The sequence below is a fragment of the Pagrus major genome, chromosome 1 (assembly GCF_040436345.1).
Source record: "Pagrus major chromosome 1, Pma_NU_1.0".
Taxonomy (NCBI): Eukaryota; Metazoa; Chordata; class Actinopteri; order Spariformes; family Sparidae; genus Pagrus; species Pagrus major.
Window position 1 is genome coordinate 16,701,916 of NC_133215.1, and position 19,124 is coordinate 16,721,039.

General features: G+C 39.1%; 2 protein-coding genes across 2 annotated transcripts; one reads left to right on the forward strand and one right to left on the reverse strand.

Moving 5' to 3' along the window:
* The first annotated feature begins 811 nt into the window (after nucleotides 1-811).
* adra1d (adrenoceptor alpha 1D) lies at nucleotides 812-10,505 on the forward strand. Its single transcript, XM_073469246.1, has 2 exons — nucleotides 812-1,948; nucleotides 9,352-10,505. The coding sequence occupies exons 1-2, from the start codon at nucleotides 991-993 to the stop codon at nucleotides 9,897-9,899; spliced, it is 1,506 nt and encodes a 501-aa protein (XP_073325347.1). The 5' UTR covers nucleotides 812-990; the 3' UTR covers nucleotides 9,900-10,505.
* A 4,915-nt stretch (nucleotides 10,506-15,420) lies between these two features.
* On the reverse strand, nucleotides 15,421-16,479 carry LOC140994762 (5-hydroxytryptamine receptor 4). The gene has a single exon (XM_073464573.1). It carries the CDS (start codon nucleotides 16,477-16,479, stop codon nucleotides 15,421-15,423), a length of 1,059 nt encoding a protein of 352 aa, XP_073320674.1.
* Nucleotides 16,480-19,124: the final 2,645 nt, after the last annotated feature.

Consider the following 19,124-nt stretch of genomic DNA (forward strand, 5'->3'; position numbering starts at 1 on the left):
TTTTATCCTGGCGACTGGGCTGCGTTTTGGTAACTATGAAGACCACAACTATAGTGCATTATCGGGGCATTCATAATGCTTCATAACTACACGCATAAGCGCACAAAATGCTTTCTGATGCACTGTATCAACAGTCATTAAACATTATTGATGTGTGTGTGTGTCTTCCAGGATGTTACATAATGTATTATAAACCCCATCAGACAACATTTAACTAACCAGGAGACGCTTTAACCTATTTTATTGACTATAAGTCTTTTCTATAGTGTTTGACTGTTGATACAGTGCATCAGAAATAACTCACTACGAGTTTTATTTTGTTTTTGTCTCACTTTATTTTTCCCATGAGGGCTTCATAAGACTATAAGATATCATCATACATACAGATACAACAATCAAAGACCTGTCAGTGAAATCAAGTCAGATAAAGAAATTAAACGTGGCAGACCTCTTCAGCGTGTCAAAGAGAATTCGTGACCGGATTTAAAGTGACGCTCTCTCGTGGAGAGCCTGAACGCAACAGTAAATATGTGACGTGTGGGTGGAGCTGTAGGTCCAGACCTGCTGTACCAGCTCTGACTCTGTGATCAGTTACAAAGGATGCCACCAGTGGAAGACGATCACATGGAGCAAATGCGTGGAGATGGAGCTGAATGTATTTGATTTTTGTTTTTGTTGTTTCATCACTTTTTAAAAAAAATCTAAATGATACTTTTACTCCCTCCACAATGAAAGCCTCAGTTGTTTTTTGAGTGAGAGTATTTTTCTTCTTCTTTTTTTTTTTTTTAGCACTAACAAGCTCCTAATCATGCATGCGTTTGTATGTAGTTACATGGACTTTGCATTTTTATGTCTCATTTTTCAAATAGCCTATAATTCGCCTGACCAGTGTCAGATTGTGACTGCGAGGACGCACGCTTCATTGTGAGACTGACCACAATGCTTTCTTCAATAAACTTGCTCTAAAGTTCTCTTTATGGCGTTTCAAAAATGACAGACTCTAACTTGAGGAACAAAAGCAGCTATGGGATCTACTTTGCTGAAGCTTTCAATGGATCAGTTTTGGACGAAGTGTTTCCAAACGACAGCATCACGAAATGCACGAACTTCACCATGGACTCACAGGTTGTCGGGGTCGGGATCATTCTCTCTCTTTTTATTCTGGTGGCGATTGTTGGGAACATTTTGGTTATCCTGTCTGTGGTGTGCAATAAACATTTGCAGACTGTCACAAACTTCTTCATCGTCAACCTAGCCATGGCAGACCTGCTGCTGAGCATAATCGTGCTGCCTTTCTCTGCCTCTCTGGAGGTTCTGGGATGCTGGGTGTTTGGCAGGGTTTTCTGTAACATCTGGGCTGCGGTGGATGTGCTCTGCTGCACCGCATCCATCCTCAGCCTCTGCATCATCTCCATCGACCGGTACATAGGTGTTAAACACTGCCTGAAATACCCGAGCATTATGACAGAGAGGAAGGCGGTAGCTATTTTGGTCCTAGTTTGGGTTTTATCCACGGTGATCTCTGTCGGGCCGCTGCTGGGATGGAAAGAACCGCCGCCTGTGGATGACAGCATCTGCAGCATCACAGAGGAGCCGGGTTACGCGCTCTTCTCCTCTCTCTTCTCTTTCTACCTCCCGCTCATGGTCATCCTCATCATGTATTTTCGGGTCTACGTGGTGGCCCGCAGGACTACCAAGAGTCTGGAAGCGGGCGTCAAGCGAGAGAGGGACAAGTCGATGGAAGTGGTGCTCCGGATTCACTGTCGCAGCGTGCTGGAGGACGCGCGCCCGGCCAGCTCCAAAAGCAGCAAAAACCACCCGTTCCGAAGTTCGCTGTCAGTGCGGCTGATGAAGTTCTCCCGGGAGAAAAAGGCTGCGAAAACCCTTGCCATCGTTGTGGGGATGTTCATCTTGTGCTGGCTGCCTTTTTTCTTCTTTCTGCCCATTGGTATGTCTTATAACTTTATATTTCTGCTCCCTTGGCATTAAATGTGCCAAGAACGCATAAAGAGGCGCACAGGGGCATTATCATTTTTTTTAACTCATCAAATGCCTTCAAGTAACCTAATTGATGTTATGATTGAGCACCTTGTGGGAGATGTACGTTGGCAGTGATATGAGATATTTTCCAGATAATTAATTTATGTTAAATGTGAGTAGCTAATTAATGCATTTGCGTCACTTGGAGTGATTCAACTTTTCAGCCTGCTGCTCCTCCTCAGATAGATTTCTATAAACGACGCAACATAATACTGGCTGCAGGTCAAAATGGAATACATGCATTATGCTGGTTTCCATTTGCAGGAGTTGATCAAATTAACATTGTTCTAATGTTATAAAAACACAATGTTTTGGTCAGAAAAGGTCAAATCTGCAACGTGATCATTAACGTGGCTTATGTTTTCATATGGCTAATTTTTAAAAGAGCAGTCATAATAGACTGACATTCTTCACTAATGAGCTCTCTATAGCAAAAAATGCTCCCGACATCTTGCAACCCTCACATGTGCTCCTTCCCAGTCCAGTTCATCATCCATTCAGGATTCAAGATTCAAGATTACTTTATTCGTCTCAAGGGAAATATGTCTTGGGCACAGGCTTCCACATGCATGCAAAAAATACTTAAGCGTATTTCACAGACAAGCACACAGGTATTGTAGTCAGAGTCTCATATATAAAAAACAATACAAATAAACCGTGTCAAGGGTTTTGTTTCTTGATTTGCAGGAAAAGGTCACTGCTAAATAACAACATTTAATTCTACCTGGAAGTCTTGAGAATACGAAATTATTTGAACTGAAGAATTAAAATGTATTGATGAGAGCACCTCTAAAACTGACCATAGTATTGGAATGATGAGATGTAGGAGTTAGGATGAGGAAATATCCAATAATTATGAGATGGTTTAAGACACAATAGACTGGCATTCTTCACTAATGAGCACTCTGAAACAAAATGCTCCCGACATCTTGCAACCATCACACATGCTAGTTCCCGGTCCAGTGGAATACCTATTCAACTGCAACATTCAAGATTACTATTATTTGTCTCCAGGGAAATTTGTCTTTGACATAAAGGCAGCCACAAGCAAGATCACTGTGAAATGAGATGAAATTCTACCTGAAGGTCCTGAAAAAAAAAAAGTATTTGCACCGAAGAATAAAAAAAATGTAACGATAAGAACAACTTTAAAACTGACCACAGTATTGAAAGGATGTCGGAGTTAGGATGAGGAAATATCCAATAATCACGAGATGGTTTAAAAGGCCCTTCAGTGGGGATGACAAATGCAAGTCATGATGGATATACGTAGAGTAACTCAATGCAAGATGCACATAAAGCTGCACTTACACAAAGTAATAGTTTTCACCACACACACACACACACACACACACACACACACACACACACACACACACACACACACACACACACAAACTAATGGTGGTCTCATGAATTTTCATTTTGCATATATTTCACGTAATTGATTGTAAAAGCCATTATGGCCAGTCAGTTATCAGGTATAGCACTCACAGCACTCTCATTGTTGCTGCCCCTCCAAATGTACTGAATCAAATTATTAGAGCAATGCCAGCTGGGAGAGAGAGTGAGGTGGGGAGAAATCAAAAGGGTGCTGCTGCTAATCACTTTATTCACTCAGTGTGAGGGAAAAGGGCAAGTTTACGTTTATCCAGAAGTCTAAGATAGATATACTCCATCTCTTCTTGGGAAATGAGCAAAGACAAGAATGAGTTTTAAACAAAGGCATTTTTATTGTTAGTACAAATTATTATACCGTCACAGACTGGGACTTTACATACATTATGTAATCACCAAAAACACTTACTGGTATATTAATATCTATAGGCTCTCAAGAGGAACATCTGCAACATGCATTTTGAGTTGATTTGATGACAAACAATCTCTAATCATATCACTTTCATTTACATACCACCTGCTTATAGAAACCATCATCCAGGATCTGAGGTCTGAAACAGTCTCTGTGTAGCACAAATCAGTATTCAGAACAGAAAACAAAAGGGAGCTCTGCCAAAAGGAATAATTATTTTTGAGAAATAGGTCTGACGACATCTTGAATTTTAAATTTATGATTCCTGCTCGATGGTAGAGGCCTCTAATTTGCATCATAAAAAAAGTCAGACTGTCGAGAACGCCTTTATCATCTAAAATAGTGTCTGCGTCCTAATGTCTGTAATGTGATTGTTGAAGCCACAGAAATTAAAGACTCTCAGGATTTTAAGCTCCTTGCTGGCAACAATGAGCCCTGCAGAATCCATTCAGACATGTTGCTCTGCAGTTTGATCCAGAACTGTGGGCGCCCCGGAGGAAGTAGTTTAAAACATAAAGTCCCCCATAGGGATCAATGAAGTGTTACACTGTTGTTATATGGACTCATCCCTTTGAGAGGCTGTTGTTTGTTTGTGTGGACCAGTCACTGCTTACTCATACTTGGTCAGTCAGACAGATTGATGTTGGTACATCGTAGATACACATTAATAATGACTAACCTTTTGCTGAGAGGCAGACATGTACTTCCAGCACCTCTTGTGCCAATCAGGCCTTTTCTCTGTGATGATGCAAATCTAGACGAAGTAGTGTGAGTCATCTGAAACTCCAGCGAGAGCGCTGCATTCAGAATCACTTTGAATGCTCATTCTCTCCCAGTGTAATGGATGAAACGGCAAGCACAACCATATCACGCAGGGACTAAAGAGTTAGCTTTTAATATGAATTAATTAGTGATTTTTTTTTTATTGGCTGATTTATCTTTGTAAAGGTTTATTGTGCATTTTATATTTATTGAAGCTATACAGGTTTAGAAATTACATCATTTTGCAGGAATGTATGATTAGAGAATTAGAGCCCATAAAAAATATAAGTACTGTGATCAATATATTTATGAATTATGATATAATTGCAGTTATGTTTCAATGGATTGAAATTAGAATGAGTTTTATGCAGCCTTCAACCCACAACACCCAAACAATTGGATTATACTCAACACTTTTTCTCTTTAATGCAGCAATTTTGCTCTAACTTATTATTAAGAAGTAAATGTTGATTGCACAATGTTATGGCTGTAGAAAATTGACACCAATGGCATTTAGATTGATTTCCTATAAACCTTGCTTTCATTATGCAATTTTTTTCTGCCACTATGCACGAAATCTGGGAAAATGAGGCCTGACTCACGATCAAGTCAGGCTGGCAGCCTGACACCATTTCTATAGAGAGGCGAAATCCCGCCTCTTCCGGTGTGCCCCATGGGACAATATTTCTATATATGAAAAGAAATTGTGCAGTAGTCAGTGGTGAGAGACAAAAACATTCTTTATCACATTTAAAAATGTGCCATGAATGACACATGTCAATACATTGTCAATTTAAAAGATAATTTTACCAATTAAATAATTAAACCAACACCAACATGGCCATCCCCGTTTGCAGGACTAATAAAGGAATTCTGATTCTGATTCTGATGTGAAATGAGAGTTGGTCACTTCTAAGAGCTAGCTAATATACAGTCTGGCACAACAAGGTTTCGTTTATGGGTTTTGGTAAGCGTTAAAATGAGACATCACATCAGACTTCACAGTCCTATACTTCAACAGTTTTATGACAAACTACTATCATTTGCCTTTCACCGTTTACTGTCATACATATTTTTTTCTAAAATAAGGTTCCATGGTGGTTCACCGGAAGTCTCTATCTGCTTTCATGTCTCCATTATAAATTAAATGAATGAATAAGGGCACGTTGTTCTGTTGTTTGTGGTTGTTACTTTAAGGAAAATGAAAAGTGATCCTGTTGTGTTTTGGAATGCTAGGTGGGGCATGTCTGTGGCCAGACACCCCCAGGTGTTTTGTTTCCACTTTGAAGAATCTGGTGATATTCTATATTTTCTTACTGTCAATAAATCCCATGAAAATAAACCAATTATGACACGACTAACAAGTATTTAAGCTTGCGTAGCCGAAGTCTGTTATGTCTTTCAAAGGAAAAAAGGGGACTGGACCACGCTGATAAATTAATGGCCTTTAATTGTTTCCACACTACTGTGTCTTTGTTTGCACAATTGAAGATCTATGAGTGTGCTCCAGTTTACTTTTTTCCTTCAATAATTTGCCGTCCTCGAGATGAGAAACACCTGAGTCAGCAGCATTTTGCTGGAAGATGCAGAGAGAGACTTGTTCCTGATGTCCCTTATTTCTCTGTGACCTCCACTGTGTCCAGAAACTATTAAAACCACATCAGCAAGCCACACTGTTGTACTTTCTGACATGTTCTTTCTTTATGATGAATATGGGCTCTGTAGTTTTTATGTAGGTCTCACATACACTGTCCTGCTGCTGTAAACGCTAATATAGCAAATTTGCAGCAGAAATGAATCCCAACAAATACACTGTGTTTGCACCTGTTAGACTTTTGCCATGACAGAGCCTGGCTGCTGCAGGAAGTTATTTAGCCTTGAAGGTCCTATTTGGAAGAAAACTTGATTTTTGATTCTCATTCCCAACTTGTCAAATAATGATGCTCTGGGTTTGAACACTTTTGGACACTTTGGAATGGCGGCTGACCCATCCTACAATCCCAAAGTGTCAGTTTTTGACGAGTTGGGAGTGAGACTCAAAAATGATTTTTTTCTTACAAATAGGTTCTTAAAAAAATGAAAATGAAAAAATGGTAATGGTTATATAAGTAGCATTACAGCTACTAAAGCCATACATGCATACCATTGGTTATGCAACTATGTCTTGATCCTATGTGGCCTTATGTTGAAGGTGAGATTTAAAAAGCCCTTCATGAAATGTTGACCTTCACACAGAAAATTAAATGTCAAGAGATTATTCCCTAAGCACTTTAACTGATGGACTGATCAGGAATCCATCTGCTCACACAAAAGAGCCGTCAAAAAATTTAGCCGGAGACATTGGACAGGTCCCCAGACTCCTTGACAGGCTTCAACGTGTATTCACTGCATTGATCTCTTACTTGGCTTTATGATTTGTACTCGGATACAAGCCAATGTGAACTTTTAAAAAATCACATCCTCAGAAAATATTTGGCAATCATCATGCAGACGTTTGACTTAAGAGACACTGTTGTCTCAAAGGCAATCAAACAAAAAAGAAAGAAGAACCTAAAGAAAATACCTGTTATTATGGTGTTGTGTAAGTGTGCGTCAGAGTGGTGAATCACTTGCTGTCTGCCTGTAAGATGAGGTCATTTCCGCGACAAGAATCAATGGAGTAATCACCTCCTTTAACCACTTTATTAATCTTAATCGCTGACCGTATCGTGTCAGAACTGATTTGTAGTTGAGTCTATTAACAGAACTGAAGGTAAAGTAAGAATCAAGTAGCAGATGCTACAGACAAAAAACAGTCATGCTGCAGAAAAAGATAGACATAAGAGTGTTATTATTCAGTTTATGTCGCAGAGTAAATTGCACCTGCATGCATTTTTTTTTTTTTGCCCTTGTTTAGCTGATGTCAAAACAGCATGAAACCATTACTGTGAAAATTACATACAAGCCATTTCATATATTTCCACATTGTTCTAACAAAATTGAAATGAAAATGGACTTCTAGGCCCAGACGGTGCAGACTTGACATTAGCACTGTGATATGTTGCTTCTTTGTCCAGGGTCAACATCGTTAAATCCAAGCCTGGAACCAGAAAGGAAAAGAAAAGGCAGAATCTCATAAGAAAGCAGCACGTCTTACCACAATTGCCATAGCAAAGCAGCGAGGGCTTCACAGAAATTGGACTTTCATGATCTTGATTATTGTAAATTACCATTCGGCGTGGTTTTCGTCTTTGTTATATTTTTCTCATCCAAACATGGGAAACACCCCAAGAGAAGGTGTATATTCTACTTCTATCTTAAAAACAAAGCCCCTTCATGTTGTTAGCAATCTGGTTAAGGTGAGACTAATGTGAATGAATTAAAATTAATAAAAAATTTTAATATAATATTCTACTCAAGCAAAAGCATCATAAAAATAGTTTTGTGCATTGACGCTCGTGGCTGAAGCATGCTGTATCGGTATCTGTTCCATTAATAAAAGTCAACAAAATGTCAGAAACTACTCTGCTACTGTAAACACAACCAAACACCCACTGCTGCACCATAAATCATTACAAAAAATAATCATGTGAATACCATACTGTCAGAGGGGTGAAAAATGTACACATACATACTGTATTGTTATATATATGTATTTATGTATTGTTTTTGATGAATGCATCAAACAACAAAAGTGCACATTCAGGATCATTCAAGCATTGCTTTCCTATATTGTTCCTAAAATAACATAAACCATTACAAAAAATGGGCTGATTGATATACCAATTCAAAACAAGCTATAAGTCAAATCTGTAATTTTACTTAAATTAACATCATGTTCTCACTCCCAACATGTCAAATACAGCAGCTTGGTCAGTGGCCCTGAGCTTCAATGTCCACACTCACAGACTAACAGACTTTGAGGTGTATTCCTGGTAAATCTGCAACGGTTTAGGGCTGATCCATTTCCAAAAGTGCATGAGGGCTCTCTCGCAGGCATTTTGAGCTCTTTATGGCCACTTCACACAAGTCTGGACAGACTTTGCCTGAGCGAATTACCAGCAGTTCATAGAGTTAAAAATGGGGTTACCTTAGGTTACCAGGGGAAATCTATATGCGAGATTTCAACAACAAATTTCGAAATCACTACCGCAAATCTGACATTTTCTCCTAGAACTGATCACTCAGTTTATTACAACATACATATACAACATATAACAACATATGAACAGCAACACATAACACACATGACACATATCAGAAAAAATAATAACATGACATTGGGATCTCGTCTGTGATGCTCTGCTTCCCCCTATAGTGTGAAGCTTGCTGAGAAGTATTTCATATAATATTTGTTTTGGACTGTTGTGAGTTGACCCCAGTTTGGTCAGGATTAGGCACCCAAACTACTTGGTTAGGTTTAGGAAAATATCATTTTCAGGTCAGCTTTGTGTTAAGTCGTTGACTTTCAGCTACACACAGGACTTAAACTCAAGTCTCCTGGATGAAAGACCTGTGTTTGACCTGTCCAACCACCCTGACTACCTCCAGAAACAGATTTATACCAGTTTGCAAAAAGGGCGCCTCCAGAAGTGGTCCCAAAGGGCAATCTACAGTGTGATAGATTGAATGCGTTGACCGAGTTGCTTTGTTTGACGCGTTGGGAAAGAAGAAAAAGCTGCAAATAATAATGTTAAAAACATGATTTTGAATATGCATAAATTGTACATTCACTCAAATATTCCTCCATCTTCTTCTAGGTTCTTTCTTCCCGGCTCTGAAGCCATCCGAAACTGTCTTCAAGGTGATCTTCTGGCTGGGCTACTTCAACAGCTGCATCAACCCCATGATCTACCCCTGCTCCAGCAAAGAGTTCCAGCGTGCTTTCACTCGGCTCCTCAGGTGCCAGTGTCACCAGAGACAGAGGGTCCTGCGTCGCTTTTATGACCAGAGGTGGCGGACAGCTGTCAAGGGAATGACAAGGGATCAGAGGGGAGACTATAAGCCTGGCTATGCTATGCACGAATCCTGTGGCAGCTCTTTGTTGCACAAGGGGAAAGGGCGCTCGCTAGGTTTCAAGAGATGGAGTCTGTTTCCACCACTGCAGAAGTCCTCATTCCAGCTGAAAGAGAAGGTGAACAATTTGTCAAACAAAATCAAGGGAGGGACAGGAAAAAGTACGACACCTGCAGTGGGCCGGATTGAAATAGTAGACACGGTCTCTATGGGGATTTACAACTGTGAGCAGAGCAGTTATCAGTTCTATGATCTGGCAGACTGCTATGGCCTTAAAGAGACTGACATTTAGACTCCACCAGAGAATCTTTTATTTATTTTGAAAGGGTCATATTTGACCAACATGCAAGAAAGACTGTATCTGAGAATCAAAGCCTGATTAAAGCTGTGGACTGAGAACGATGGCTTGATCCCAGCACAAACAGGACTAAAACTTTATCTCAACCCCTCATCCCCATCTTGTTTACTTAAGATGAAACTGCTTGTGAGCTGCCACATTTTGGAAATGGACACAAACGTAGCCAACTCCTTGGACTTACTGCTGTCATTTGGAAGCACTGTGCATCGACATTTCACAGCCCACAGTTGACAGGTGTACTTTTGGCAAGACGTTTAACATAAGCCTCATTTTACAATTCCACTTTTTTCTTTAAATTTTTGTATCACACAGTCGACATTTTTTAAAACTATTTGTCAGCTGACACTGTGTGACGATGATGACTCCCAATGAATGGTGACTGCTTTGATATTCAGCGGACTTTAAATTAAAAACATACAAGGGAAACAGACTGAATCAATTATTTTGAAGCTCTAACAGAGCAAAGTTAGTCATAAGTGCAATTTTTATTGTTGCCAGAATGTACGGATTAATCAAATGTAATGTTTCTTGATGAATTCTGATTCTAGATGATACTTCATCTAGAATTTTTTTGTTCTGACAAGGCATTGTAAAGACAAGAGGCCAGCAAAGAATAAAGATGTTGCACAGTCAGTATTTATTCCAACTGTTGAATTTATGAATTAACTTGGCATTGATATGTAAACATAACATTGATATGTACACTTGTTTGATTGAAAACCTGTCACTCTACTTGGCCAAGTGAGTGCTGATGTGAAATGAACGTGCTTTGTTTTTTGTATTTTTTGATGTTATGTTTGTTTATGTAAGATGAAAAGCAAAATAAAAAGGAAGGAAAACTATTTGAGCCAAAGGACCCTTGTACCATAAATTGATTCTTAATTTTAAAAAATCTGCCACATCCATCAGATGCTGCTATTGTTTCAATCTTTTAACTGATCGGCTGTTGGGCTTCCTCTTCTGTGCAGCGGTCATTGTTTACAGTCCAATAAGCAACTTGAGATCCGTGAATGGAGTTGGAGTTACGGGGTAAAACACATTAAGGTGTGTTTACAGGTCTTGGGGGACACAGCTACTGCAAAACCTGAGGCCTACATTACTCACAATGCAACTCAGTCACATCACTGGAGACAATTTATCAGATTAAATGCAGCTTCCTCTGGAGCCACAAAAAGGTTTTATACTACTTTTTCACGTAAGCAGTAGTACCCAAGATCTGTGTAAAGTTGGTGGGGTTACCCTTTAAAAAAAAGCTAATAAAAAGCTAAATTGTCCTCAGACAATAGCAGATGAACTTTTGCTCTCCACACAGACTGTTTACCTGCATGCAACCAGAACCTGCTCAAACATGATTGGTTAATACTAGAGACTTCAAACCAGAAGCCTAAAGATTCTTTAATATTATGCACATACCTGTGATCCTGCATCCTGATCTTTTTACCTTTATTTCAAATGTATGCTGTTGGGAAGCAAATTTATATCTTTTTGGAGAAAATACCAATTAAACTGATGGAAATCAATATCTGCATGTGTAAAGCAAGGTGAACAGAGTAGTGAGAATCTGCTGACTGAAAAAAAAAGGAAGGAATTCAAAGAGAGTGACAGACACAGACACAGAGGCTGGAGCTTCAGGCGATGTGGAGAAAAGAGGAGACAGAGAGACTCTATCAAGACAAGAATACCTCAATTGCTTCCTGTCATTCACTTCATTCCACCGTGAGTTTACTCGTGTCTCGACCAAGGAGAATGTCAAATAGCTGAAGTGCACTTTTCTCAATTTAATCATGACCAAAACTATTACATGTCAGAGAAAATTTCAAAGTAAAGAAAGAAAAGGATGGAAATAAATGCAGAAACTTCCAACATTTGGTGTCAGGACAGAAATTAATTTCCCAATGTACTCTCAAATCCAGACTGCATAAAAAAATATACAAAACCAATATGCTGAAAAACACAAAATAAAAGCGTGTTGTCATGGTTCAAATGCTCTTTGTTGTAGTCGTTAACAAACGCCCTTTGAAGTGTTTGTCCGTTCATTCTCACTCTCACTGTCCCCAAAAACAAATCAGACTTGAAACAACATTATAACTCCATCAAAGCTTTATTCTAACTAATGATAAAAGTCACTGGTTGCAATGTGATGATGACACTTTCACACTTAGGGTTAAAGAGGGAGCCACTTTCTTGTGCAAGTTTAATAAAGAAAGGCTTTGAGTCTGTCTGAGAGCTAATAAACAGACTGCAGATAGACATCTAAGTTCATCATTTCCACAAAGCTGGTACTTGACCATCTTGAGTCAGACTAATTTGCTTTGCGTTCTGGGCACTGGGTAGCCCTGTGCCTTGCAGGATTAGGTTACAAGTTACAGGAAGAATGAGGCAATAGCAGAAAATAATATATACCTTCAGTGAGCTCTTAGGGTTTCCAAAAACTCTTGCCACTCTCACTTCTCACTTTACAGCAATGTTAAACCGCAAATTGAGTCATGTTTTCTTCTTTTTGTCAGTTGTCAGCAAATGTAATTGTGTGTTACCATGGAAACACAGCCCATAGGGGCTGTCTGAGATAGCCTTGGGTTATGCTGGCAGCCTTTTCAGCCTTTAAGCTAAGCCTTTTTAGCATTTTAGCCCAAATTAGTCTGCCTTTATGCTGCCGTTACGTGCAACTCAAGTATTACAGTCTAAGAAGCGAAGCTAAGACTGGCCTGAAGTGCTAAACAATCCACGGTGCTGACTCACAAAAAATAAAGAAAAACTAGAACAACACTGTGAATAAGATTTTGAGAGCAGATTAAGGTTATTGGCAATGTGGAAAGAATGGCTGAGGGAGAAACAGGCGAGGAGAGAGAGACCCTAGCTCTATCAAGACAAATAAACCTCAATTACTTCCTGCTATTAGCCCCATTCCACCATGAACATGTATTTAGCACTTTGGCAAAACTAGATACTAAAACAATATTCCTGTTGAAGTGAATGTTGATGTGAGTAAGATTACGAAGCAGAATAACCTGTAAAAACCCATCCCCAGTTAATGTTGTGTCAACATAGAACAGCAAATGTGTTACATTTAAAATTGTGTAGTTTGATTTAAAATTACAACCCCCCAAACACGTCAGTCGACAGGTGAATTAATGGACCAGACGAGGGAAAGTAGCCCTACACTTACTGTCTTCAAAATATCCTGAAAAAATCCACACATCCATCTTCATATAGCTCTGACCAGACCCAGGACTGGTCTCCACAACGTATTCCATCTTACATAAGGCCTCCTGTAAACCCCTACCTACTGACAGGCTATGGAAGGTGGACTGGAAACTAATCTAGCAGAACATATATCAGAGCAAATACCTTCCAGGAAAAGTTATTCATTTTAATTTCATACACAGAACATACCTCACTCCCTGCACTTTGCATAAAAATGAATTCTTTACCATCACCAAACTGCCCCCTATGCACTCAGCATGCAAAGGGAACATGTTTTCCCATATGGACCGGGAGGATTTCAGACGTCTGGAAGAGGTTTTCAGAGATGTTTTCAAGCATATTGTCCTAAACAATTCCTTACTTGTCAGAAGTCCTGTTACTTAATGACTTCTCTGACTTGAAACTCTTTGTTAAGCAGAGATGTCTCTGTCCAGCTGGCCTTAGCTGCCAAGCTACTGATAGCTTGTAGGTGGAGATTGTTGATGACTCCTCATTCTGTTAATACACAAAAATGCTTTATGCTTCATGAGTACTGGGCTGCCAACATGCACCAGGCAAAAGCAGGGGCCAGGGTGGGAGTGAGCCACAGGGGGGAGTATGGGAGGGTTGGGGGGAACAAATGCTCTTAATTCTTCTATTTTGTTGGTTGTTTGTCAATTTTATGCTCTTTACGCACAGACATTTGTGATAATATTCATCTACTTTGTTATCTCTCAACTTATAACTCTATCCTTATATAATTGTATAGTCTTTTGTATAGTATGTATATATATATATATATATATATATATATATATATATATATATATATATATATATATATATACACATATACATAAACATATTGAAACAACTAGCTTTATTTCATTATAATATTGATATTATTTTTTTTTTAATTATATTTCCACATCATCAGTTGTAAGCCCACTTTATTAAATATTTCATTGCCTACGACCTGTCACAAAACCTTTATCTATCATTAGTATTGAATAATAGTATAAGTACTTCCAAAGAAGAGTTGTAGAAGGTAAAATATCAATTTATTAAATGTTTTTGTGCCATCATGCTGGAAGTACTGAGCATCATTATGCTGCAACATAATCCATATCTGTGCTGGGCTGTGTAAGACTGTTTCAGCACCTTTGCAAAAAAGAAGTGAAAGAAATGAGACACATGTAGTTTGTTTTTTAATGATTGCTTCACGTGTGATATGCATTTAAGTATCATAGTGTAACTATTAAAAACAACAATGTAAAAAAAAAAAAAATGTACATTTTATGTTGTCCTTTACAATGAATGTAAAATGTGTGGTGATGAAAGAGAGCACAACTACCCACACCTGCCCTCAATCATCCACCACCTGCCACTTTGTCACAACAGCTTGAGGTCTGATATTTCCTTCTGTTATTTTTAGTTGAAGCTAATAAGGGTGCTGCAACTTCTGAATTTCGTCTGTCATCAATCTTTTCATAAGAACAATTTCAAAAAAAAGAAAAGAAACAAAACCCTTATTTCATATTTCTTTCTATAAGACTTCCTCTAGTCTACAAAAGTAATCCTGCCTCACCATTACACACTCACCTCTCGGTTCTGCCATCCTCCCTGACCCATTTGAAGCTTCCTTTATTATTTACTGAAAAATGATTTGTCAAGAAAGCTCCTTTCAAAATGAACACACAACACTTTCGATTGCGGCTATAATACATCTGGGGATCATTTGAAGGATTTTACTTCAACATGCTTTAGGCCTAAACAAAATATAGACATACACCATCTTGTCTAATTATTCTTGCAGGTCGTGACCACGATCTCTGATATCGGGGTGAATTTTCATCTCATATTTCTGACATTGGGGAACTGCTCTTCCAAGGCCATAGAACAGAGTAACACATGGACATAAATCAAAGATAATTTACTTAAAATTGCTAATATTGAAAAGTAAGAGTCAGACCAGACAATTTTTTCCTTCACACAATTAAAAAAAAGAAAGCACACATTACACAAAAGTATTAAACAGTGATTTCATACATCATGGTTGAAAGCATGGTTAGTGGCCCAGTTCACTAATATTTCTCATAGTATAATTGTAATTCTTTCTGTTTCAAACATACAGTATTTTTTCATGCTGTTGACAAAAATTTGTGATTGGAGCACTCTGTGAATAGTACCATTGATTCACTAAAAATGCAGCCCTTACTTTTCACAGATTTTTCCCTACATAAAACAAACAGATTCTATCTTCATTTTATAGTTAATCTGCACGTTCATTTGCGTCCTTCCTAGTGTGTGATAGCTCCATCCCAGGGGAGGATCCTGGCAGACATACCCTACAGCCCATAAACATGAGGAATGCCCTACGGAAGGAACGGTTGAAGAAACCATACAGAAAGGGGTTTAGAGATGAGTTGATATATCCTAGCCACAGAAATATGTCCCAGACAACCACCTCTGTGCTGTATTCAATGAACGGGTCCACAATGTTGACTGTAAAGAAGGGCATCCAGAAGATCAGGAAAACTCCCATAATGATACCCAACGTTTTTGCTGCCTTTCCTTCCCTCTTTATTGTGTTGCGGTGTCGTTGTTTCTTGCTTGAGTCTTTGCCCACTCCATTAGCCATCTGACTTTCCATGGCGCTGATCTGCCTGGCCTGCCGTTTGGCAGCTTTGAAGATTTTCCAGTAGGCTATTAGCATGATAGCCATCGGCAAATAAAAGGCTACCAAGGAGGCCATGACAGCGTAAACGCGATTGACCAAGAACACGCACACATCTTGAGGGAGCAGGATGTCCACACCGGCAATATGGAGATCTAGCATTATGGGGCCAAAGGAGATGAGCATGGGAACAGCCCAACATACAACAATTAGAAAGGCCACCCGATTGTGGGACATCTTTAAAGAGTAAAGTAAGGGGTTGCAGACAGCGTAGTAGCGGTCAAAGGCAATGCAGCTGAGATGGAATATGGAGGCAGTGCAAAGCATGACATCTAGGCTGGAGTGAAGCCGACAAAAAAGGAAACCAAAGTACCAGCATCCCTCCACCGTCCGTATCATACTATAAGGCATCACTAACAGGCCAACGAGGCAGTCAGCCACTGCCAGAGACATGACGAAGGAGTTTGTGGGTGACTGCAACTGCTTGAAGTAGGCGATGGACAAGACCACCAGGAAGTTGCCCACCACTGTGCAGATAATGCCAACAGAGAGGAAAGCATATAGGAAAATGCGAGACGCCGGGTTCCTCAGTGTAGTACAGGACTCAAGAGATGTGTTACCGTCTCCAAGCAATCCCCAGCTGCTGTTATCCATGGTCTAATCAAACCTGTCAAAACACACAGATACGGTCATAAGTAATGAGAGTTTTGGGCTCAAGTGAGGCGTCTCAAAGCAGTTTGCCTACGCGCTTCTATGGTACATTAACAGTGAAAAAGTGCACAAACCACCCAGAATTCTGTTTGTTTCTGACCCAATTGCTGCTCCATGGTAACTTCTCATGAGCTGAACTCTAAACTGTAAGCTTTAGTTTGACGTACGAATCGCAGGAGACTATGGACCTGCTTGTCCTGGTGTGGTAACCATATCTAAAATGCCATCTCTTTGCTTGGTGTGGAGAGAAAAACAAATGTTCTTTTCATCAACACATATGTAGTCTGTAGTCTGTCGGTACTTTTCTTGTTTACAGATATATTTAGGAAGCAGAACCCTGTATATTACATTTATCGCAACATCATTTACAACTGAATATTAGAATATGAAAAATATCGGTAATTCACTAAATGTCACAAATGATTGTTTTATCCTCAGGGATCAATTACATATTTATGAAACTTTAGCCCTCTGAATTCACTGAATGCACTGCACATTAGAATATGTCACACAGCAGAGCACATATGACTGTAAGGAACAGAATAACATTAAGTTCTGAGTGCCAGTGGTGTGAACAGGGAGCAGATGTTCCAGCTGACTTGGAGTAGATTTTAATGAACACCGCAGGGACTGGCGGTGACGGCAAACTGATGCTGAGTGAAAATGTAGACTTTTTCTCGGCTTTTACACTTGTTGAGTTGAACCGACGCACAACATCATGGCTTGAAATATCAGTAAAATCAAGATAAAGTAAGTCATTTGATTTTATTACATGTAGATCCTACCACAGGTTATTTATTTCCTGTTGTGATTATCATAAAGGCTGCTGATATATTAATTCTTCATTCACTGTGAGTAGGTATCAGTGCTGATTGCTGAAGTGCCCTCTACCTCTTTGAAGAGGGAAGTGGCAGAGTAAAGGGCACTTCGGCACATAGCAAAAAGGGTATGGGCACCCCTTACCTTACCCTCACACGCCTCTGTTCACTTTCATCCTTCTAATCTCTCTATTTATGTGAGAAGCATGATATCTGAAACAATCATACAGTTATATTAAAGACTTTTAATTTTGTATAATTCCCTTTCTCTGCTATTGTCAACAAAATAAAAACAACAAAACCTTAAGATTTCAGTTTACTTACACTGCCAGTAGACAATAATTAGTACAATTTTAAAGCAAAATCTTCCTCTCAAGCTTATAAAAGTTTAAATTATTGAATATAATAGTGTGATCATATTTGTCTATATGCCTGGTATTAATACAAATACTTTATCATATTCTGTCTATTAGTTTAGTCATTTTTGCAATCTAACAATGCTCGAGAAAACAGTACTAGAAGTATGATGACGATGTCCACATTTAAATGTAATATAAAATATCAAGGTGCTTTTTTATTACGAAGTTATAGTAACTGCAACTCTGACAAGGCTACAATTAAAGTCCAGACGGATTCTGTTTCTTTCTGTCTGATTCTACGGAGAGGAGCTCATTTTAAACGTGACTCAAATAACTCATTCACAGATGTTAACATTACAAACAAGGTCTTTTAAATTCAATCTAAAAACAACAGTTTGTTTATCAACTACGTCACATTGAGCAGTACCAGAAAAATGTAAAAAACACTCACCTGTACAGAAGAGCAACGATCATCTGTCTGCCTCATGCCTGTATCATACTGCAGGTCTGTCAACCTTGGTTTTTACACAGAGACGAGAGGGATGGGAGGGCTGGGAAGCGGGCTCTAATGAACACATGCAACAACAATCACGGTAACAAAATACAGTCTGCTGCCAACTCCCCTGCCAACTCAATTTAAACGACTGTAGAAAGAGCAACCAGGACACTGACATTTCTTAATTTTCTGATGACACTGTCGCTCTTACCGTGGTATCTATATATTACTTCTAAAGGTTTACATGTGTACAGACGTGTATAAAACAATCATTGCATCATTGTTGTTTCCAACACTGATAAGCCAGGAAATTATATTTGACACAAAATCGATGCAAGAACATAACACTGTAATTAAGACTATTGATAAATCCATAAACAGGATTGCTCAGGCTGTACAATACAGTGCAACTAATTTTCTACAGAGAATTCATTACGAACTCAGTATCAGTCACATCATTGTGTGTTTTTTAGCCATGTTGTCAGTGTGGCTCTGGGGATGGCATTCAGTCCACCAGTTCTCCAGAATGAAACACCCCAACAACTATTGAACGGACATGGTTGCAACTTCACTTTCTACATGCACCTAAAACAGCTCTCATCAACCCTTTCATGTGTTTCAGTGTGCAGTAGAGCACAGTCAATCCTGCCAAGCTTGAATACCTTGGGCCTCAGCCAGTGACAGACGTATCTCAAGTGTGGCGGATGTGTTCTAATTAAACATGGGGGGATTTTTAATGAAGGGTGCAATAAAAGGCACATTGGCTCAATAACTACTGTTTTGTCAGACCAGTTATTCATATGTGTAATGCAAGTGTGCTTTACAGACGGCGTAGACTGGCTGCACATCTGTTCTTTTGTTTTTGAAAGAGGAGTGAAAAGAGGTTGATTCCCAGGCTTTGTCCCATTTACAAGA